Raw genomic sequence first — 24,626 nt, forward strand, 5'->3', positions numbered from 1 at the left:
GTTTTACTTCACTTGTTACATAATCTCCTCAGCTGTGAAAACTGCTGTTTAAAATGCATCTAAAGCTACAAAATTAAGAGTTTAATGTAGACGTGTGCAGCCTCACTCTGTGTGTGTGTCTTACCCTCGATGGCCAGCATGGCTCTCAGCTCTCTGTTCAGCAGTTCGAAACGCCTCTCCAGATCGTGTTCTTTCTCCCTGTGGCAAGTTAGAAAGAGGGGAGACGGGAAACACACACACACAAAGTTCATCAATATGTTAATGACTAAATCATTAAGTACTTAAAGAAACCTGCAATAAACATCGATTCGGCCACTCGCCCGAACCTTCTCCGGCTTCGCATTAATCTACTGCACATAACTGATACTCATAGTGCACAGCCCTGGGTGAAGGTGTGTGTTTGTGTGTGTATGTGTAAGGATAGGAAAAGGGAAATAAGGAGCAGAGTTTGGGGGGTGGGGGTGAAAATGCATTAAAAACAGAAGATGAGGGAGTAGATGTGTATATGCACGTGGCCCTGTGTGGGTATATCTGGCACCCGCAGCACAAATTGAATTCTTTCCTCTTTCAGCCATATTAAAAAATGAGCTAATTCGGCCCCTAATAGAATTTGTCCTTCACAGGCGCCTTTTTCTCTTTGCCTCCACAAAGAGAGAACAGAAAGGGCTAATAATCAGCCCTTCTGTCAATTGGCCACTTTAAAAGCCTCTCCTTTCCCACGATATAATGTGATTATGAATACTTCAGGCTCTCCTCCACTTGCACACTTTGAAATCCCTACAGCCGCAAATGAGGGAAAAAGGCAGCGCGTGTCTCCACCTGTCGCAGCTGACCACATACAAAGAGACTGCAGATAGAGTAGCGATCGCCACATTTCTATTGATTTTATATCCCTTTCTGCATGTAAATCAATGAGCGGATAGACAGAGAGGGGGTGAATGGAGTGGCGAGGACACTCCTGCCCCGTGCAGCTTAGACGAGCTCGATCTAAAGCTCGAGGAGCAGGTTTAAAACGCTTCTCAGCTGCTTTAATTTGACATGTGAGAAATTAAAATGGAAGCAAAGATGAGGCGACAGAGAGGAAGAACAGTACGTACAGCAGAGAGAGCTGGTTCTGTCTCCTGATGAGGGCGTTCTTCTTGTTGACCAGCATGAACCACTCCTGCATCATGGCCTCCTCCTCCTCCTTGTTGTTGCCTGGAAAGAGCACAGAAACACACCAATAAATAAACCAGCAGATACACACGTTACAGGAAATGTTTCAAGAATAAAATGTTGCTCGTTTGTTTTTGTTTTTTTTACAGTGGATTGAACCTGACATAAAATTAGAGCACGCCGTGTACACCAGCATATGCACATGAAAAACGATGAGGCAGATAAACGACGGAGCTGCTGCCCCCGCAGAGTCAGTGTGTCCACCAGATATTCATGTGTGGGTGTAAATACTCTCCTCGCTTATGTTCCCTGTGTAAACATTCACCTACTTCACACCATGCCTTCACAACGTCAATACGGCTTCAACCGGGGCGGGATTAACTCGGCGATTACCGTCGAGCGCCTTTACAGAGTGAAGCCTCTCACTGTAGGGCAATACATATCCCACCAATCACTCAGCAGGCCTTCAAAAAAAAAAAAAAGTCTCTGGGACTCTCTGCTGCTTAGTGTAATACCTGCTCAACACACACAGAGAGCTAGTGAGGCTCAGATGCATGGCTAATGTAAGCTTTGCCCACGCCTGGGGCTAAAGCTCTATGCTGTAACTTACTTACAAGGTACAATGGGATGCGCACAACTGATACAGACAAAGCACATCGAATGGAAAGCTTCAAATGTTAGCCAGGTAACAGTGACAGCCTCCATCGTGTTTGACCTGGAATAAAGACCAGCTGCCTGGGTGTGGAGTTTGACTCCCACTGTGCATCTGCTGGCCTCCGTGTACTAAAACCACATAATCGTAAGGCTTTAAACATACTGGAACCTGCGATCACGCTCAAACCAGAAACTGACAAATGGTAACTAAATGCTCATTGAAGCTCTCAGGTGAGGAAGGGTTGATCAACAGCATTTTCAAGTACGGCCCATAAACATGCACGAAGAGTTATTTAATATTTTTTACTGTTATCAATGAAACTGGAATGAATTAAATTTGGAAACAGGATAATAGTCTGAACATTATCTGGATGGTTACTGTACATTTGGAACCTATTTATAAAACTTTCTAGATACTGTTTAGTGCATCTCCAGTTAACTAAGTGGGGCTATTTCGGACCAGGTGTGGCAAAGATAATGAGCAGGTGTATTTATACTGAGAAGTCATTCATGATGCTCTAAATTCATGTAGGTCTGGTTAATCCCAGGCTTTTGTTCCAATTTTGTAATGATTACACTGTAAGGTTTTACACCAAACCAAAGTGAAAAGACACCTCGGGCGTGTCTCTCAGGATCCAGAGGCTTTGATTAAACTGCAGTATTTGAAACCCTGGGAATCAGGACGGCCTTACTGAGCAGAAACAAAAATAACAACAGTCTCAGCAGTGATGATTAATAAACACATAATAAAGATGCAAAATGCTACCAGTACAATAATTATTTACTATAATTCTACTGACTATACATTCACAATTTATTCGTGAGTTATTGGTAATGTTATCTATTTAGGTATGATAAAAAGATTATTCCTTTAAAAGGTAAATCTTTACATGTTACCTACAGATGCTATGACTACTTTTTTTAAATAGATGGACAATCAATAAAATTAAAACTAGATTTCCATAAAATAATACTAATCAGCATCTCTTTCTGCTTGGTTTGTTTTAATAATCTCTCACATGTGTTATAAATTAAAATGCTATTTATTCTTTATCGAATCTCGAGGTCAGCTGAACAGTGTCAGCGGCGATAATCCAACAGTCAGCACGAAGCAACGGATGAAAACTGATCGTCTGAGGGCTTACGTTAAGAGGAGGTTCAGCAGCTGCTACAGAAGGTATCCTCACAGAATGAACACAGAGATTTTAAAACATTAATAGTTAAGCTCCCGTTTAACTCTGCAGCGGTGATATGAATCCTTACATTCACTCTGGTAAATGCGGCAAAGGTTTTAAGAAGATTTCCAACATTTATTATCTGAGTATTGTAGCTGTAACCACTGCATCATTTATTTGATGAGAAGCTGTAAATAAATAAATAACTTTGCTTCTTAGGAGACAAGAAAATAAGAAAGAAAGGAATTTTTCCATCAAACACACACACACACACACACACACACACACACCAGTGTTCATTGCAGCAGTGGAAGCATCGGGCCACTGCGTCACTGATGACAAAAGGCAAACGCGTGGATGTGTGTGTGGACACCGGTGAGTGTGTGGACATTTGTGATACTCTGAGCCAGCAGATGTATGTAATTTCATTTAGGAGGAGGAAGCGGGAAGGGAGAACGAAAGAAAGAAAGCAAAAAAAAAAAAAAAAACAAGCGAATGAAAGAAAGCTTCGGGATTTAGCGGAATCACGGGCTCGTGGATTACTGTAGTCAACTTTGAAATGGACGACACTCGGAGGGGGGATAAAGCCGGCGCTGACAGGTCATTGTGCTGCCTCGAAGTCAAATAAAACAAGCAAATAATAATGGCAAATATTAAGCTCCTGTGACATTGTGGCGAGGCGGGCTGGAAGACGAGAGGGGATTATAAAGCTATATCCCCCACCGCTAGCCAGCCAGCTGCTACCAGCCAACCAACAGCCACATTTTATGAAAGGAGGGAGGGGAGACGAGGGGAGAGGAAGGCAGGGAGGTCAGAGGAAAAGGTGGGAGAAGAGGGAGGAGAAAAGGGTAGAAGGAAGGAGAAAAGGGAGAGATGAGGAGGGGGGAAAAATATTGAATGTGAAAGCAAAATGGGATGACTGGAATGAGGGAGGGAGTGGAGGAGGAAATAATGGCGAGCAGGTGAGTCAGGGGATGGAGGGATGGAGGCAGGAGACTCGACAGCTGCTCAGCATCCACCTCCGACCTCTAGATCCTACCTGACTCTTAAAGAGACAGACTGGGTGCAGATTTATTGTTATAGGTGGGTGCTAAACCTATTTTTAATTAATGAAGCATGGGAAAATCATGTTTTATTATACCTTTAATTAATGTTTTTGAGCTGTTGGGGGAAGAGCCTTTAAAAAATAAAAAGTTATATAACGACATTGTAATTTTACAGGCCAATTGCATTTAATGAATTATTGAAAAGTCTTCAGATTATTTAAATAGTTTTCTACTAGCTTGACTACTTGATACGACTGAATTAACAAGACAACTGTACGCGATACCGTCATCTTAAACGTAAAAGTAATGGTAGTTTCAGTTTCATGATAATTAAGGCTCTAGTGCTGGGTTGGAGGTTTGACTCCCACTGGTGCAGCACATTCTAAAAACATCTTTGCTCCATAAAAAGCCATATGCTTATAGTGACAACAGACTGCTGAATGTGGTGGTGTATGAAAACAAATGGTGTAAATATCCTTGGCAGCCACCACTGACACTGTGTCTGCGAATCCAGCCTTGGCTCTGACACACTGTGGATCCATGCTGGCTCTCAGGGGGCCATCTTGGATCAAAGCATCTGGCAGTTTGGCAGGGTGCATTCTGGGTCTTGCCGCTCGCCTTACACGCCACTTCTTAGTGCTCAACACAGAGCAGGGCAGAGCAGAAACAGGCCAACTCCAGTGAGACTGAAGCAATGAATTTGGCGTTGGTACAGTGTGTGATGGGGACATCAAAGGGTTAGTGATGAAGATGCACAAGGTTTATCGCCATTAATATCATCCTTCGTGTTACCTCAGCTATCAATGCAGCTGTGCTGGTGAGAAACAAACAAGATACAATCAACTCAGACACACACACAGAGCTGAGATACAACTGATAGACATATCCCAACAACCCCTCTATCTGATTGCCTGTCTTCCTCTTCTCTTGTTTCACTCCTGGTCTCTCAGAAATGCAACCAGGATACAATGACACCAACTGCTGTGTGTGGAGGGAGGCTGCTATCCTCGAGGCATGAAGACAAGGCTGGTTAGCATAGGTCACTGTGTGTTTGGGAGCATCCATATGAGAGATGGTGAGAGAGAAATGAAGAAAGAAATGGAAAGGAGAAAAAAAGGGGTACAAAGGCAGCCTCTATAGCCAAATAAGATTAAGATGGCAATCTTGGCCAATGTTCCATTCAGTGTTGATAGGAATAATGAAACTCACCCCGAGGTGGTCAAACTGCTGCTGCTGTTGGCCTGAGCTGCTTTGAATTAAGAGCGCCATGCTGCCATGTGCTAAATTTATGAAATTCATGCTTTAGCATTAGTCTTAGTAAGTAAACATTAATTGACTTTAACTGGCATCACTGTATTTTTAATTGGTGACTAAAACATCAACCAGAAGCTGCACTACTGCACTAAACCTGCAATTACTGATAACTTTAGTTTTAAATTATCGGTGTGGAGTTTAGCTTCTTTTAGCTGCTCCCTTATTTACAAGGGGTCGCAGCAGTGGACGGATCTACTTGGATGCTTTGGGGATTTGTGTTTCCTCTTAAACCAGCGATCGATGTTAACCACTGGACTACAGAGCAACATAAAAACCAGATTAGTCACAATGGAAATGCTGAAAATAGGAATGTATGCAGATGTATGTATTTCCTGAGATTGCAATGACACCAGTTGTTTAGTTTAGCCACCACTGTGGAGAAAGCAGAAGTCACAACATAAAAGAATTTTTGCAACAAATTACAAATTTAATTATGAAGTTAATCTGTAAGGGTAATGTTAACTGCTCTCAGCAAACTAATAGTTATTATTGTGATTAATGGCTTCAAACAGCAACATGTGCAGTATTTGCACATGAGATGTTCATTCTAATTCGTATAAATTGCAGTAAGTGGATGAGCAGGGTGTCCTGCATTTGTTCTTCCCTGGAGAAACTTCTGTGCCTTGAAGGAAGCAGCTTGGATAACCGAGGAAAATGAATGCGACAGAAAGAGAAACACATTAAAAGCTGTGATCACAGCATGTTCATCTCAGTCCTTATCCCACCATTTTGTCATTTAATCCAATAGCTGCTAATCCAATTTGTCTATCGGACATATAAAAAGGCAGGGAGGAGGAGGAGAAAGAAGAGGAGGGGAAGGGAGGAGATGGAGCTGAACTTCTCTTCTGTGTTCAAGTCACTTTCTCAATTGCGGTTTATTTAGGGCCGAGCTGCACTTGTGCGTCTCCCCCCATCGTTCTCTCCATCCGAGCGTCAAGCCCGTCTGATATCAGCGGGGATCGGGGGAAGATGAAAGCCAAAGACACATGAAAGAAAATGAGAGAAGGAGGAATAAAAAGAACAGGATGAACATTGTTTCCTGTGATTAGGTAAGAGCTCGTTAAAAGGCTGTCACGGCAGTGATGTGAATATGCATGACAGGGGCCGGCCTAATCAGAGAGGTTTCTGCCGAAGGACCGGAGGGAGGGGGGAATTGTGTGTAAGTAGCCTACTGAAGACTTGATTTAATTAATGTGAGGAGAGGAGCGTCTTGTTAGGAAAGGAGACAGGGAAGGACAGAGTGAAGCTTGTAAGCAGGAGAGTTTAGGGAGCTCTCAAATTCAGGTTTATCCATAAAACAGTGTCACATCTAAAGCTTACACTCGTCTTTCTCTCCATTTCTGAAAAGCAGAGTAACACTGAAGTCAGAGATGTACTCAAAGCTATGCACACCAAATGTTACAACACTGGTGAGATGTGTAAGAATCAAACTGCCTAGCCACTGCATGTGATTCCTCCTGCTCTCTCCTTTTCTATTCTCCTCTCCTCTGGAGTGGTGCTGAGGGCTATTTTTCCAGGGGAGTCTTGTACGAGGCCTCTTTTAGGTGTCCTCAATGGCACAATGGGTCCTAGCTCATAGAGCAGATTCCTGCTTTATTGAACCTGTGTATAAGGTCTGGTGAATGGAACACATTAACCGATTCACACTCACCTCTTTCCCCTTGCTCCCCCCGGACAGAGAAAAGAGAAAAGTAAAAATTCAGAAAAAAAAAGAAAGAGGAGGGAAAAAAAACCCTCCTCTCACACTGAGGCACAATGAATGCCTTTTCCACTGGTGTCATTTGTCAACCACTGCTTGCTTTACAACTTACAAAAGAGGTGGAGGTAGGGGAGAGAGAGGAGGAGAAGCAGGAGTAGGGTGCGGCAGAGTTTTGGAGGCACTGAGATTAATTAAATCTGATGCATAATCATAAGCGGGGCTGCAGAATTATTTGTTTCTGATTACACGCAATATGCTAACAGGGAAAGCCCGTCTTTCAAAATGCTGATGCTGGAAGAGCAACAGCACAGGCCTGCTGAATGAAGATGAATATTTTCATCATATGATTGTTTTGTTACCATAATCAGTAATAAAAGGAGATCAGGAGGGGATGAGTGTTACGAAATTATGCTGGATAAAAGAATTATTGCCTATTTAACACCTGTTTGGATGTGACTGATCAAACTCTGACTCGGTGCTGTGAACTGTAAACCGAGCAGGAGTAAAATCCAATAAAAACACAGCTGTACCTCTTTGTTGTAGATTTCTGGTTTGCTTTGATGGCGATGATAGTGAACATCAGGTCCCATTAAAGAAGTGCAAAAAAGAGCCAGCTTTAAAAAAAATAAAAAAAGATTTATTTGGTAGAATCTCACTCAGAACTTACTCTGGGAAAAAAAAAAAGAGGCATGATATAAAGTAATTTGAGGCCCTGTATCTTTGACAGTTATCATATGATGGCAAAGTTTTCCATGATGTCATCAGATTTGAAAGAAAAAAAGCTGATTTTTGACAGGGTCCGTTAGGAGGCACTCACTGATAATTTTTGAGAGTGATGGAGACCTGTGGCATCTCTCTGTCTCACTCTCTCTCTCTCACACACACACACACACACACACACAGTCCTGATGATGAGCCTAGTTTGAGGGAGGAGAAGAGTCAGACTGACAAAGCCTAACATGTTATCCTGCTAACATGTTTCTTCCTTTCCATCCGCCACTCTTCACCTCTTTAATCTTTTCTGTGGACTGTTCTAAATATACAGGAACAGAAACGTATGCGTGCGCGCACACACACACGCGCGCGCAAACACACCACTGGGTAAACACGTTTGACCTCAGAGGCAACAGTAGAGCAACCTCCAAACACCTCTACCTCAGAAGCTAAGGACAGATGGGAGCTTTGGCAAACAGAGTTCACATAATAGACTGAGTGAGAAGATGAAATGCTCATATTAGGAGGTTTCATTTTCACACACACACGCATGCACACTGAACAGCAGCTGAAGAGTATATTTGGACAAGAGAAGTAATTTCTCCTCTTTCTTAGCGTCTCATTTTAAATATTTAAATCAAACATATTTTATTTGATCACATAAAGGGGCTGAAACGTGCTCAGATCAGAACAAAACAAGTGCCATTCCCAGAGTCTTTTTCTAGGAGAACCAGCCACGCCGTGACAATCACAAATATGCACTCCTCCTCTGCCTTGGCTCACCCCCGAAGCATCTCTTCCTCTCTCCTCCCTCCCCCATCTCCATCAAATTGTGTTTCTGCTACAAATCAATAAACATTATCAGAGAGTGGCAGACTATGGGCTGGTGGAGGCAGCCTCTGTCTGTTAAAGCCCAGACCGCCCGGTCTCTATCACAGCCTGGGTGAGAAGGCCAGGAGGAAACAGAAAGATGCACACAAGAGAGAGAAAGGCGGGCAATGCGAGTCCACGAACGCACACACAAGTTATAGGGATTTACAGTAAACATAAGATGGAAGCAGAGTGCATACAAACTGAGCCACAATCAAACACAGATATGCTCAAACAGAGCATTTGGAGCATATACAGTCCTGCAGAGTGAATTTTCACATCCATACAAACGGAGAAAACAACCACAGCGAGCAGACTGGAAGAGAAAGGAACAGCAGTGAAGCACTGAAGTGTTTAACAATAATCCTAACAGTGCAGCACAGGCTGTTTTGACCATGCCATTCAATGTCAATAAGAAATTAAAGGGGGAAAGAAAAAAAAAAAACCCACACAGAGTCAGTCTAAAGTCAACAGCGGCTTTAAACACTCCCTAACCCATTAGGCTGCTGTATCACCCACTCTATGCTTGTCAGCTCACTTTAGCTTTAGCGTCAGAAATCCCCACACTCTCCAACGCGCTACACGAACCATTTAACTGAGCCCTAAATAAGATGATTTTCAACTCGTCCCCACTTAGCTTGGGGCTGGAAAAGGAAAATCAGGGGGCCTGCCATACGCCATTTCTCAATTACCTTTCTCATTATTGTCACCCGTGTTCATTACTACTATTATCACCCTTCCTTTTCTGTTGCACCCCCCTGGCCCACTTTAGGCTAGCTCAGGCCGTTGTGGCTGTCGTGTTGGATGAAGAGAGGGGAGAGGCGCGGCAGAATCGAGAGCTTTTTTCAGGGCCGGAGCACTTCAGGTAATTAATATAGCAAGAGGGGGCAGATGAGAGGAGACGGAGAATATGTGAGTGTATGTACGCCTGTGTGTGTGTTTTTGCTGAAATGCCTGATTGGGGAGCTCACCTGCCGATACCCCCTAAAAGGTATTTCATTAGCGGGCCTTTTACCATACAAGCAGAGCAACAAAGCCTCAGTTACGCCTGTCTCCACTCCAACTCGACAGGGCCCTCCAGGACGTCTGTAGCTGTGTGTGGGAAGAGTAAAGAAGAGTGGAGGAGCAGAGAGGAGAGGCTATCCCTGTTCATAATCTCATGACAAAAGGCAAAAAGGCATCATCCTATTACCAGTGTGATCTTCACCAGCTCCTGCTAGCCGCTTTCCACAGGGGGCTCTCTTTTATTATTAAGGTGAGTAGGTGATAGGGAGCAGGAAAGGCGCCCGGCGCCTCCCTATTAGCCCTGGGACAAGAGTCGGTATGAAGGGGGAGAGAAGAGCGGAGAGACCCCATGCTAGGGTCCTGCTTGGAGTCTTTTTCTCTTTCTCAGAATGAGAGCCTTTGCTTGGACCTTCGGGAGGCGGCTTCTATTAGGCTTCAGTGCTACAACACAAAGTGTGAGAGATTCTTCAATCAAGCAGCTCAATGCCAGAAGTGATGATCACTGGGAAAACATCTTGAGCTCCATCTGTTGAAACTCATTTGTATCTGGTTCACGTTACTCCTTAGCTCCACCGTTACATGGCAGCAATCAGCTATTGGGGTACAAATTTAAATGATGTACATTTATTCAAGCTGAGCCTTGGTGGTCAACTCCTGATGGCTGATATCCACCAAGTCCTACGTGATTTGCTTCTTAAAGTATAAAAACACTTGTACTGTGGTTTCAGTTTAAACGTCACAGAGGTGTATTTTTGAGTATCCACAGCACAGTGAGAGAGGAAAGAGGTTGGGGGAGAGAAACACAGATTAGTCTGGGGGGTTTTTTCCTGAGTGTTTTGTCTTCATCTTAGTGGGGGGTGCTTTCCTCTAGCCTCAGGTTACACAAGGGAATTGTGGGAAATAAAACTAGGCTGAGCTAGGTTTGGAATAACAGCAGTGCTTGACCTGCCATTAAAACATACAGAAAAGGTATAAGTGTATTAGTTTAAGCTTGTGCTTTACACTAATAAACTAAAGATGTTTTTGAGTACTGCAGGTAGTACTGAAGGTCTATTTTAAAATCAATTTAAAGAATATGAGTGATGCGTAAGTAAATGGTAAATAGACTGTATGCACACAGCATCTTTCCACACAATTAGAGCACTCAAAGAGCTTTCTTACTACAAGCCATATTCACTCACTTACACACATTCCTGACGATACTTCAACATGTAGACTAAAGGAGTCAGGGATCGAAAAACCAACCTTCTGATTAGTGAACGACCTGCTCTTGTATTTGAACCAATACAAGACCAGACACACCTGTCTATAATTCAGCAAAACATTTTCCAGTTCCACAATTTCAGTATATTTTAAGTTCAATTTATCAAAAAAAAGGCTTCAATTAGTATTTTTTCACTGCCTTTTGGTGTCACCGCTTGAAGAAAAAAAAAGATAAATTTAGTAATAACCTTTGAAATAACAATTAGTAAAAATTTCACTGAGTTTGTTAAAAAATTGTGTCATTGTAAAGCTCTTTATAAAGGTGTTTTTTCTAAAATTATAGTGCAATATATTTCATAAAGGTGACAGATTATAGGGAGAAAAAAATGAGATTCAAGAGTTATTTAATATTATTAACTGTAACAACGAACTGACCCACTGCTGCAGCAAAGAAATTTTGGTACGTTCTAATGACTACAATGAAATATTCTGCAGATAATCATGACTAACACTTGTAGAGTATAAATATTTATTGCTGCAGAAGCCTTGAGGCAAAGACTCCGTGATGATGAAACAGATCAACTGAGGGAGATGAGGTGGGTCAAGTCCTTGTGTGATTAAAAAACACGATTAATCACACGAGGACACTTTGTAGCATTTGTGGCAAGTAAAGGCAACTTTAAAGGTAGAGGTAAACTCAGAGAGAGCCTTTAAGAAAACCTAAGGATCATAAACAAACTAATTTTAGTTGCTTTGTCACCTGAAGGATACAAGGCTATATGAGCTCAGTGGTTAATTGTTTTGACTGCAACTGACTATTGAGCCTAAGAGTGCGTGAATAAGAGCAAGAGGAGCAAAGAGACGTCACAGAGATGTGTTAAGTAACGCTACATTTCTGAACTCAAAATTAAAGCATTTCTTTTCAAATGTTTAAAATAAGTATTTCATCATTAAATCAAAACATAAATCATATATTGCTTCAAAGTTATAGTTTCCAGCTACAGTATTTGCTTGTGCTCCTGATGCTTGATGGTGAGATGACGCAAAAGGCAACAAGTCACTGCTCAGTCTGGCTCCGCTGCCAAACAACTGCAGTCACTTCAGTCAGTGAACTGCACCGTTCCAGCAGGAGGACACTTTAATGAGCACTTTACATCAGTGTGCATTTATACATGGAAGAATCTTACACACAGACGCTCGTGTGCACACGCTTTCCTGCGTGCATAAAGTCAAATATTTGGTAATTCGGTCTGATAGACTGAAGTTTGAGGGCCCTTTAAAGGTAGGTTAAACGTACAGATTCTCAAGAGATGCACACCATCCATCCTGACAATCCACACACACACACACACGCACACATCATCATCGTCGTCCTCCTTTCTCCTCTGTAGCCCAGTAAAAAGCCTGTGATGACCTGGGTGTGTAGCTTATTAACCTCTCCATCAGTTCTTATCAGCCAATGAATAGCCCAGTCATCTGCCCCTCCTGCTGAATCTTAGGGTGAAAAATTTCTCCTCACGTCAGGGCTATAATTCAATCCACACAAAAATCATTTAAGGAGTGCACACACACACGCACCCACACACACACGCACACGCACACACACACACACACACACACACACACAATGGGGACCACGGTGGAAACATTTTGTCAGCCTTGTTCTCGGTGGGTTTGCAGGACTGGCGTGGACCAGATGTTACAGAAATTCTCAAACAACAGAAGGAGTGTACATGGTGTATTTGTGTGTGTGTGCGTGCTGTGTATGCCTGCCTGCCTGCATGCATGCATGAGTGTGTGTGAGGGCCAGAATAAATTAATGGCTGATTTCTCCCCTTGCTTTGATGGCATTAAGAGCCCTCTTCTTCTCAATGTGCCGCGTTAAATGCTTTTCTCTCCTTCTCCATCCGTCTCTCCCTTCTTTTTCTTGACAAGCAGGGCCACCCAGCAGAAAGCAACTGATGCAAAACGCCAGAGTAATCTCCCCCTCCATCCACCACCACCACCACCCCTCCCCGCTATCTTTAGTCTTTGACACAGTAGCCATTATCTGTGGGATTTAGTTAAACCAAACCTTCATGTATTTGTTAGGCCCTCGGTTCGTTTTTTCTTCTGACTGCTCTGCTTGAGTGTGGTCAGGCTGTGAGGAATTGGGGGGGCGGGGGTTACATCATCAGTACAGCCTGACGGAGACTCGTGGAGGGGGTCTACAATGCCATCTAGCTGGATCCTACTCATGATGGTAAATATGTTAAGCTGAAATGTGCAACCTTGTTTGTTTTTGCTGCTGCCAGGACACTAAACCCAGACATTAAAGGCTCAAACATGATTGATTTAAGCCAAACCTGAAAAATACTTATACTGTACGTCACTTCTGCTTAGCATTATTAACCCAACACTGATTACAGTCAAACATGGGATAAAAAAAAGACGTTTCTTGACTTTTTAATAAAATATACAGCCTAAAAAAGGTCTAGAATAAACCTAAATTTCCCCTTAACCAAACTTGTCAATAATCAAGTCTGAAACCAATGTGATCGTGCTAATGTAGCTAAAAATTATATCTAAACAGGTGTTTGACCAGTAAACAGGTTATACTGTATTATTTAGAGATATGTGCATTCAACTGCACTGTCTTTTGTCCAGTTTTAATCTCATAGCAACCATCTGCTACAACACAGACAATCACAATTAACATAAACGTCAGTCTCATTTCCACTCCCATCTCACATTAAAACACAGAGGCTTTCCTCTCTGCCACATGAAGCCACAGAGCTAAAAAGCACTGTAAACGAATCATGTTGAAACTCGCAGGTAAGCCAGGGCTCGGCGGGGCTAAACTAAGGTTAAGCCATGTGGTTTAGCTTCCCGGGAATGTGTTTACACACACACTGAGGTGTGAACCATTTAGGGAGCTTAGAGGGGTGGAGAAACACGAGTTGATTTAGCGCTAGTGTAAACGCTGGTACCTGTTGACGGGTGTTAATTGGGACAGCTTAAGACAAACAGCATAAATCTGTAGGGATTCTCAGGCTGGCCGAGCAATCATCAAGCTGCAGGAGAGCGAGCAAAATAAGGCTGGATATCAAGTTACTTTTTTCAATTAATTTCAAACTGTTAGGACCTAAAAGCAGTCAACAGATGTCTGTAGTCATGATAACTTATTCTTTAACCTTTATTAAATTCTTTATTCTTTTAGTAGAAATTCCACTAGACCCAAACCCATTTCTACTGGGTTTGTATCTAAGAGACCAGAAATGAACAAATATTAATGAAGCACAGTGTTTTAAAGCAGAAAATCCTAACAGCACTGTGGAAAAACAAACCAGATGTCAAATATTCCACCTGAAACAAACCCATATACTGAAAGAGAAAAGAATTATACTATAAAAGGTTTGTGGACTTTTTTTGAAGTTTTGGATTTCATAGGCGTGTTGAATATTTAATTCATACTAAGTATGCTGTGTTTGCTTCGTTACACGTGTTGAATGAATAAAAGCATTTTATTAATATTTATTTTCTATACTTGAACTTAGAATAATAAATATGAATAATAAATTAGGTGCCTTGATATGAATTGTCATGTATGAATATAAGAGGATAATTTCCTGTTCATTTTGGTTTTGTTTCTGATTTCTTTGTTTTTTGCTGACATTTATTTTTAAAATATTAACAAAGATTATCATGAAAAAAAAGCAGCAAGCTTTTGATAATTTTGTGTAGGCATCTTCCTTTCAGACAACAAAGTATACTACCCCCTCAGTAAACAACAGTTTGTGAAGGAAAATTTAAAAGAATAGTCGCTATTTTCAGCTTTAATCGTGACGCACAGCCTGGTGAAGCCACCTGTAGGTGGAGGATTTTTTGAATGAAGTAGTGAGAGTTTGTAAGATGGAGAGAGTGGTGATAACCCCCAGTGGAGGACCCCCCTCAACCTGCTGACAGACAGCTGCAGCCTTTTTAGCATAAGTGGCTCCGCCTGCTCCATTAGCAAAGAGAAGAAGGAGGGTGTGTGTGTGTGTGTGAGTGTTTGTGGGGATGGTGGGTGGGAGGGAGCTCAACCCCCCCGGGGTAGATGTTAGAACAAATTTGAGGGGTGTCATATTACACGGCTTGTGACAAGAGGCCGAGGGGAGGTGAACGATGAATTTACTTAATGAATTAATCTGCGGACCAGTAATGGCTCTGCTAACAACATTAGTCATCCTTCTTACATCTCTGTGTTGCGATTCCTCCCTCATCTCTTCCTGTTACACAACCATTTTATCCACTCCTCCGACAGCCGTTTCCCCTCAGATATCAGCTTCTGTTTTCCATAGTTAGGTACATTTAACTAACTGTAAACTACTAAATAATAAAGTCTTTCGATTTCTTGATAAATACTCAAACTTTACATTGTTTTTAATGTGTTTATAAACACACCTTTCAATCTGGAATAGCCTTAAATTAACACTGACACCAACACCAGGCTGATAAGGCTTCTGATTCAATACACAGATGCAAAATTGCAGTGTTTAAATAGACATTTAAATGGAAATGTATTGGGAAAGACAGCTGTTGGTATTTGTAGCCTGGAGTGCTCATTACAATGGGGAAATGGGGAGGAGTGTGTATGGGAGGGGGGGTGATGACAAGCAGCTGTGTTAGCAAGTGAATGGTGTAATTACTGGCCAAACCTCTGTCATTAACCTGCATTGTGGAGTGCCACCACATCAGTTACCATAAGAAAGCCTTGATTAATTGACTGCAACGATGAAATTCAATTATGTTATTGGGCTGGAGTTTTTAAATTAAATAATAATAAATTTATAATGGAGGGAAAAAATAAACATCTTTAGCCAAAATGTGGATTGCAGGGTTATCATTGAGAAGAGGTGAAAGCAAGTAAGTAAAGTAAGAGATGGCTGAAAAACGGTGGATTAAACTCTGACAAGCTAAGAGAAATTCACAACACACACAAATAAAATCAAATTTATCGCATAAATTTAACATAATTTTTTAAAAATCATCTATTTTGACTTTATCTGGTTTTGTGGATCAATGCGCGGCTAAAAAGATAATTTTTCTGTCCTCTGTGTAGCTGTGGGTGTTTGCATGTGTGTAATTTCGACACTCGCTTGTCTGTGACGATGTGTTTGGCAGCTTGCAGCGTGCTTTGGACCGGCTGCTGCATGGGGTCTCAGGCGAAGAGGCAGCTGATGAAAGCGTTGGCGGGATGCTCCAATAAAGAGCAGATTATCATAAGCGGCCATTGTCCACCTCCGAATTCTCTCCAACAACCGACCCCCGCCCCAGCCTCTTCATCCTCACTTACTCACCCTGTGGCTGAAAATGTTAATCGGCGCCATCACTGGCAGGGAACACAGATGGGCTGCCCGGCCCAGTGAGCACAACTTTACCTGATTCTGAGTAACCGCTATAAGGAAAGAAAATATAGCCAAATGACACAGGATGATTTCTGCTCCAGTTTGGAAACAAATTTAACTTGCACGTCTCTGTACTAAGTAGCCACCCCCCCTCGACTCCAATCCCCTCCTTCCTCCCACCCTCCCGGTGACTCCATCCACCCGGCTCGTTTTATCTGAAGATTCTCAGACAATGCCTAGAGGATCCCATTCCCTAATCTTCCTAAAAATCCCCCTTTCATCCCCACTGTTAAAGAATGTATGAAAGGCTGACACCGAGCTGGAGAAAAGGAGGAGGGGAGGGGAGAGAATGGAGGAGAAGAAGAAGGAGCAGCGCACATCTGGGAGTGAGGGTGGTGTCACTGCGCTGAACTGTGAGGGTGGAGGGCGAGAGGAGGACAGGAGCTCCACGCTGGTCGCTTGTGCACAGTCCTTGCAAGTTGAGTAATTAAATTGTTTTGCTGCTCAAACATTCAAATGGCCGAGGAGATTAAGGGCATGAGCGGGAAAGGGAGTCTATGTGTGTCTGTGTGTGTGTGTGGGGGTGTTAATCTGTGTTCTGACCCAGTTGAACCTTAGAGTCACACACACACACACACACTTCACACAAAACAACAAGGAAAAAAAAAGCTCAAATCCTTTGTTTTGTTCCCTCAAAGGCAAGAAAAAGGCAATGGGGTTTTAAAGGAGTGATCCCTAGATTTCTTTTCTTGCCCCATAGGGAAGAACGGTGCATTTGCTCCTGAAGTGAATTCAAGATGACCACAAACACATTCCACTGTGGTCTAATACAAAACCATTCGATTGAAAGAGAGTGCTCTTTTCGTAACCCTGACAACAACAACAACAAGAAAAAGACCACGGGCTTCGAAAAGAAAGGAACGCATCTTCTCTTGGCTGTGTCTATCTCAGTTGCCACAAGCTTAGCTTACGAACCGAGTCTGTGATTATGGATAAACAATAGTGGCAATCGTTCTGTGTTCAACTATCTCAATCAGAATTCACACAGTGGACAAGCTTTCAGCATAGCCTGTGTTTAGGCTTGGGAGGAGAGGTGAATGTGGAGAACTGTTGTGTCTATCTAAGAATGAGAAAAAAAAAAAAAGCAATCAGAGGAAAACGTGAAAAGCAGCACCTGAAAAACAAAGTGACCGCTGATTAAAACCAACACTAAACCCTCTCCCTCCATCTTTCAGTGTGTGAACTGTGGAGGGTATTATACTCTAAACACTTTTTCTTCTCTCAGTACTGAAAGATTAGACTGGTTATCCCATTAAAGTTGGTAAAATGCCATTCTTGTGTCTTTAAGCTCTCGTATAGGAGGTCAAGATGAGTCTGCCTGCGCTTACAAGGCGGGCACGGATGTAATCTGCCCAAAGTTACAATAATTAATGTTAAGCTTCTTCAGCAATACGTTTGTGAAAGAACCGGTCCTGATAATATACTTAAAGCTGCACATGCTGTTTGTGTTGCCACGACAAGAAAAGGCAGAGCTTGACGTGCACGCGTACTTGTGAGAGTCCCTCTGCCACTCACGTAGCTCAGCTTAAATCTTTAGTCAAACTATAAGCTGATGCTGCCACAATGCTGGATTAGGTCGACAGGCATGGGAAAGAGAGTGAGAAGGCGGCTCACTTGATGCTAAAGAAATATAAACTACACATGCAGCTACAACAGCATCTGTGGGACGACAAGCAAAAGAACACGTCGCTTAAAAAGGAGAAATTAATCTGAAATGTAATCATTGGTAAATTCCAACCAAAATTATTTCTTTAACGGGGTGGCATTCTTACTTTTAATATGATTTACAAGTAGATGAAAAAGCTCCTGAAACAATACAGATGGATGAATAAAACTTGGACAAATGGGATTTAGAGCCACAGGTTGACATTTAAGCAGCTGCAATCCTCCACACAATCACACGGCAAGTCAAAGCGGCCAGCAGCCTTTTCCGATGTGACGGCATTGACAGTCCACGCTGTCCCTTCCTCAGATACCAAGGGGGATACTGCATGTGTAAAGTACATTAAGCTCTTGCTGGATTCCTTCCTTGTGCCATTCTCCTCTCGTCGACTCTCAGACACAAAGGCAGATTAAAGGAGCGCGCGCCATAAAAACCCTGTGTCAATCTTATCGGCTTGGAGTGCAATTTTTAAATGTATGTTAATCTGGGGGAGCTAAAACTCATTCTCTCCTCTCTCTGCTTGTTTATCTCTTATCAAATGCGCAGTAGGTGAGGGGCAGCTTTGCGGTGCAGCTAAGTGCCATTATTTGGATAATTGCATCCATTGTTGCTGGTTATATAGCTATTTGAAATGGGAGGTGTGTGTAAATAGGTGCAGGGGCCAGGTAGGGGGTGGCTGAGATATATTCAAAAAGAGGCCAGGGGATTTTCTGCAAAGGCTACATGATGCATTTGAATGCTTCTTCATACCTAAAGCTGAATTTTCAATAAGCAGTGTTTGATATGTTTTTGTCTGTGCAACAATACCTTCGGAAAATAACAAAGCCAAGGTCAGGAGCGTTACATGCACCAGAAGAAACACACTAACAATGAATGGTATCTTAACAGAAATTAAACACGTACAATGAAACCATCACAAGCCGAAGCTTTTCAGTGTGTTCCAGCTCTTTTGCATTTCTAAGGTGGCCAGATACCCTAACAAAAGTTAAATGACACAGACAGCCATGCATAAATCATGAATAATGAATATGCTTCGGTTCAAATAGAAATCAATAAACTCTAATAAATATTTGGTCTACTGCAGGAGGTGAAACGTTCTCCTAATGTTGCATGTGTGAAGGACAGTACTCCCAGTGGTGCAAGAATAACAAGTTCATTAGTCGAGGGGGGGTGCCGCAGGAATTCAAATTCCCCCCCGACCCAGGCCTGGCCTCTGATTGGCTGGCTGTGTCGGCATGGCGAGACTCATTAGAGCCCAGCAGTAATTAAGAGTTGTTAGAAAGTGAATTCTCCAACCGCAGATTAGAAAATTAAACTATTTACTGATTACATATTAATAGAAGACAACAATGGCGCTTGCCATAAGCTTGGAAGGCAACCAAGGAATAAATCTGTGTACTTAATTACCATAAACAATGGGGGCATAGAAATGGAGTTTTATGCACACTCCCTCCTGTAATGTGTCTGATATCAGAAGACACTTGACAATTCTTGTTCAATTATCTCTATTATTTAATGTGCTGTGAACTGCCTCTGAGTAAATAAATTAACCACCCCAATTACTTTGGATTCATCTGGGGAGGGCCGCTGCGTAATAGAAAATGCAGGAGAAAGCTGCATTGTGCCCAAACCTAGGGGAGGAGGGGAGATGTGTGGAAAAGAAGGGAGATTTTTTTTTTTTGAGGGGGGGTGAGGCTGACTGGAGAAACTGAGATTCACAGGGATAAAAAGGAATACAGAAAATGTAAAGACACCCAGAGTGAGAAAGTCTATCAAAAACACATGATAAGATTGGTTACCTAAAAATTAAAAGACCTAATTCCTGGTGGAAAAGAAGAACAAACTCTTTACAGACAGAAAAAGAGAATCTCGAAAATAAAAGGGGAGAGACAATGACAAAGCAAAAGCATGTGATATCAAAGAAAGGCATACTGTGGACCAGCAGAGCACAGAGGATGTTCCCAGGCTTTCTACTGCTGGAGCAGAGAGATGAACAATCAGTCATGGGTCAGTCGGTCTGTCTGTTCACATCTGCCCGTCACTCCTGCGGCGCTCAGCGTTACCACAGCACCACTGCACACTGAGCTCACCCAAACTTACCTCGAGAGGTCTGAATCATATGATCAGATTCACTGCTCTGATTACTCTGCACATCCCCTCTCAAAGAGTCTACTGAGAGTCTGAACTAACTGCTTGCTGGTCTGCGTATAAGCTACTCACATATGCATTATTTAACTGATGGTTAACTGGAGTCAATCAAGTCCATTTGTGCACGGCTTCAGACCATATTCAAAGCTAAAGCTCTCCTATCCTATAAACAGAAGCTTAGAAGGGTGGAAGGTTAGGCTGTCAATATAAAATAGGTAGCCAACACTTCACTACGGCTTTTTCACCACAGAGTGCCTATCAAAGCAAAAACGCAGCTTTGGCACTGCAATGGGAAAAGAAGAAGTCGTAATAGGAAACACGGTGATCAGAGAGCGTTTTCAGAACGTCCAACTCTCCCTCTCTGCCATCACAGAGTCTTTCTGCTCCTCCATCTCTAGCCTGACTGCACATAAGATTATAAAAATGGGAAGGTGACACAAAGCATAGCGTCACTGCTATTCATCAGCATGACAGCAATGATCACAACAATGATCACAATAATGTCAGAGTTAGGTTTAGGTTGTTTATTTTAGAGGTAAAACCTTAACATATCCCAAGGAGTGAAGTTATGTGCTAATGCTAAGGTTTTTAGTTTTGGAGAACGAGCTGCAACACGCCTGCAAGTCCAAAAAAGTTTTAGGTTGCAGTACAAGTGTGAAAACTACTCATCTTTGTGATGACCTGTCAGTGCACCTCTTCTGCGTTCTGACCCGCGTTGCCCTTCTGTTAAAAATCTTCATTTGTGTAGTTTATTATCTAATCTTTTGCTGAGATCACAACTGAACTTAAGCTCAATTAAAACACTGAAAGACCGTGGCAAAAAAAACAGTATTTCTGTTCAGACCGCCTAAGAAAGCTGACCTTTCCACAGAAGCTTGGCTGCTGGCTCACATCTGTTAATGTTCCACAAACACCGTTTTAGTCTGGATTAGGATATCTGAAATTAAAGCTGACAGTGGAGTGTGTGTATGAGGCTTTTATTTCTTTGTGTTTCTGTTTTGTTTTTTGAAAAAGGAGTTCTGAAGGTGATGACAGCTTCACTCAAAGCGAGAAGAGAAGTGTTGGTTATTTGTGAAGCAGAGTGTTATCAAAAAAGAAGGCTACATGCTCAGTCGACTTCCCTTCACCAAAATTGTAGTTTTGAACAGCAGATCACGAGTGTGGCAAATCAGCATCACGTCACAGAACAAGGTTGTTACATTAAAGTAGAGATGCCTGTTGGGTGTGATGACACTTGGTATGTATGTCTGTGCAGTGCCAGTGTAGTGTAAACCACATGGGCAGGTGCACAGGGTGACGCTGACGCACAACGGAGGCAGATTTCAGAACCAGTTATTAGGAGAAACACGAGACACAATCATTTGACCAATAAACACAGCAATGTGCATACACTGAGTGTTCTCACTTAACAACTACCTGCAATGAATAAAACACTTTGTTGGACACACTCCCTAACGTGGTTGCAAAGGAAAAAGGTGTCCCACCCATTATGAGCAAGATATGACTAATAAATTGTCTCGTGCGTGGATGCACGCAAGCAAGTCCACACTGGGTAAAACTAAAGGACGGCTGGCAAAGCAAATGATATTTAAACAAAAAATATTAGCATTTGGTTGGTAGTTGGTAAAAAGTCTTTCTATGATCCCTAATAAAGCACCAGTCAGATGTGATGGATCAATAGTAGATATTCTGCTTACAGCCAATCAGCCACAACTTCTGATATTCTGGGTCCTGAGAAAAAAACATAAAATCTCTCATCTCTGACAGCATATAGAAAGGTGACCTGAGTTGCTGAGGTGATAAAGGTTACTTTAGTGACCACCTGTCATGGGTGAATTTCAGCCTGAAGACTCCAGACTTTGCCCAAAGGTTCAATCCATAACCTATCGGATGAGTGCTGCAAAATGAGATATGAAAACAGAAATACACTTTCAGGAAGTGAGAAACTTTTTCCCTTGTTTGATGCGACACATTGCCAGTGTTGTACGGATCTGCCTTACATAATGACTGCTTCAACATGAATATATAAATATCCTAGCACATCTTTGATCAGCGACCAAACGTGACTCTTAAAAAGGTCAGTTTTATAGTATATAAAACATACCATATCACCCTTATATATCCTGATAGTGTGCCGACTTGTGTAGACCACATTTTTTCGATTTCCTTCCACACTTATGTTAGGAGGAGATGAAAAGCGACCAAGGTGAATTTCTCTTCGTGATATCCTTTTATTATTTTGTCCTCGCCTTCCTGTCGTCGCCCTCTTCCCTTTTCTAGTGAATCATATTTTCAGGAGGGGACCGCGGGTATATATATTTATATAAAGAAAATTCTTTATGGCTGAAGGTGTTTGAAAGTAAATAACCTGGCGTCTTGCTGGCTAGTTGCCGCTTTAACAGTGGGTGAAGAAGAAGGAGGGGAAAAAAAAAAAACAGCCCTTCAGATTGACACAATGGCATGCGCTCCGACAGAGGGAGAGGGCACAGAGGCAGGGAGGGAGGCGAAAAGGAGGAAAGCGACAACAACAAACAGAGGAGAGATATCCACCATATCAGGATCCAAATGGGATGGGGAAGGTGAGCGCAAATCCCACCGCCCCAGTTTCCTTTCTAAAAACCCCTTCTTCTATCCTCCCCTGTGTTGCTTTTTTAGGATTTCGGGGGCTAAATCCACCAAGTTAGACGCTGATATATCAGAAAGAGCATGAGAGCTGCTTCTAAATTACTACAGCAAATACTGTACCTACACTCTCACAACATTCACAGACATCAAAATTTTACACTTCCTGGAACCATTTTTTCCCCCCCAGCAGCATTCTTGGGTGAGGAATGGGATGGTTCAGTATCACAAATAGGATGCTATTCTCCAATTTCAGTTAGGGACCCGACGGAGCCAAGGCCCCTCTTTTGGCTCAGCACACTGTCTCATGTCTTAACAAGGCTTTACCCCCAGCCAAATCTTAAATAAAAACCTTCCGAATCCGGCTCTGTACGCCAAACCAGATTGCTTTTTTTTTGTGCTTTTTTTCGCGGGTGTGTAAGCATTTGTGTGTGTCTGTCGTGGATTTGTGAACTGTGTCAGTGCTCATGTTGTGTTACCTCGTGTTTTTTTTTTTTTTTTTTTGCCATTTCTTTGCCTCTCCCTCTCTCCTCCCTTTAACTCACCCCCGTCTTTCCTTATACAGCATATCAATGAAGGCCAGATATGTACTAGGGGAAGGAGGGTGTATGTGTGTAGCCGTGCATGGCTGAGCGCACTGTTCAATAGTGTGGATGCTGGCTGGCTGGCTGGGGCCGCGGCTGGCAAACGGCTGCAGCGGAGACTTCGGCTGGGGCTCCGCTATCGCACCCAGTTATCGTTTCCCCCATGAAGGGCTCCCTTATCACCCCAGCCCAGAGAGGTCTCCCTTCTTCTCCCATCCCCGAGACACACTCCCCCACCCCCTCCCTCCCCACCCACCCTTCCCCTCCCTTCTCCACCTCCTCCTCCTCATCCCTCACCCCCCCCACCCATCCCCTCCTTTCATATACACCCAGCGCTCCGTCGTGCAACATTCAACCAAGAGGGAGGGTGACGAGGGAGGGAGGGCGATGAGGAGGGGGGGCTTCAAAGATTCTCTCTCACACAAACACACACACACCCTGAGCGTACATGGATGTGTGTTTGCGTGTGTACGCTCAATTTGCCAAAACAGTTTTTCCAGTGTAATTGGGCTTGGGGTACCTGTGTCCATGAGATAGCGCAGCCTCTTCTCCACGCGAGCTGCTCGGGCGTCTATGTGCCTCTGCTCGCTCTCCAGTGCAGACAGCTCCCCAACCACATACTGACTGGTGTCTTTGAACGCCTTCTGTCAACCAAGAGAGAGAGCGAGAGAGAGAGAGAAAATAGTTAGAGGAAGGAAGAGGAAGGAGGTATAGATATATTAGACAAAGAGGAAGAAAAGACAGAGGGATAAGAGGGAATAAGGAGAAGAGAGAAACGAGGAAGAGAAGGACGAAGTAAAAAGGTGATGAAGGGATGGAAAAAAAAAATGGGGAAAAGTATGAACAGGTGTGCAGCATCCAATAATCTTCCCCAGGAAACAAACAAGAAAAATCACAACTGTTGCTGCCTCTCATTTCATCTCAGCTTTAATCCACATTTGTGAGTTCTACATCTACAAAACCACTTTATAGCCTTTTATTAACCACATTCCACTGTATTATTTTATTTTAACACTAAACACTTTGAAGTTTTCTTCAGTAAACATTAGTTATGTTACTGATTTGAAGCTGATTAACTAAAAACTATCGGACCACCAACAGCTGATAACTACAAGAAAAACTGGTAAGAAAAGCAGCAGCTACATCTTAACAATGACAATGAAGAGTTAACACGCAACAGGCGATCATGGTCTCAATCTTCCCATGCCAACGGTCAAAATTTTTGCAACTTAGCAATGAGCTAAACTCCAACTTAAACAGGCTTCTGCTGCTTTAGAAAGGAAACAGAAAACAGGCACTCACTCATCACTAAACGTCTTGCTCACTTCTTAAAGAGTGCCAGTATTCT

General features: G+C 42.7%; 1 protein-coding gene across 5 annotated transcripts in view; it reads right to left on the reverse strand.

The window, feature by feature from the left end:
- Positions 1-24,626, reverse strand: part of ehbp1 (EH domain binding protein 1) — a 161,719-nt gene that overhangs the window by 8,763 nt on the left and 128,330 nt on the right. For 4 of the 5 annotated variants that reach the window (XM_039621736.1, XM_039621735.1, XM_039621739.1 and 1 more), the window contains 3 exons: positions 23,799-23,922; positions 1,098-1,197; positions 125-198 (listed from right to left, as the gene is read on the reverse strand). In XM_039621736.1, coding sequence (XP_039477670.1) covers positions 125-198; positions 1,098-1,197; positions 23,799-23,922 — 298 coding nt within the window. The remainder of the gene's footprint in view (positions 1-124; positions 199-1,097; positions 1,198-23,798; positions 23,923-24,626) is intronic. The other variant, XM_039621737.1, reaches the window with a different exon arrangement.

The sequence above is a fragment of the Oreochromis aureus genome, linkage group 13 (assembly GCF_013358895.1).
Source record: "Oreochromis aureus strain Israel breed Guangdong linkage group 13, ZZ_aureus, whole genome shotgun sequence".
NCBI classification, from domain to species: Eukaryota; Metazoa; Chordata; class Actinopteri; order Cichliformes; family Cichlidae; genus Oreochromis; species Oreochromis aureus.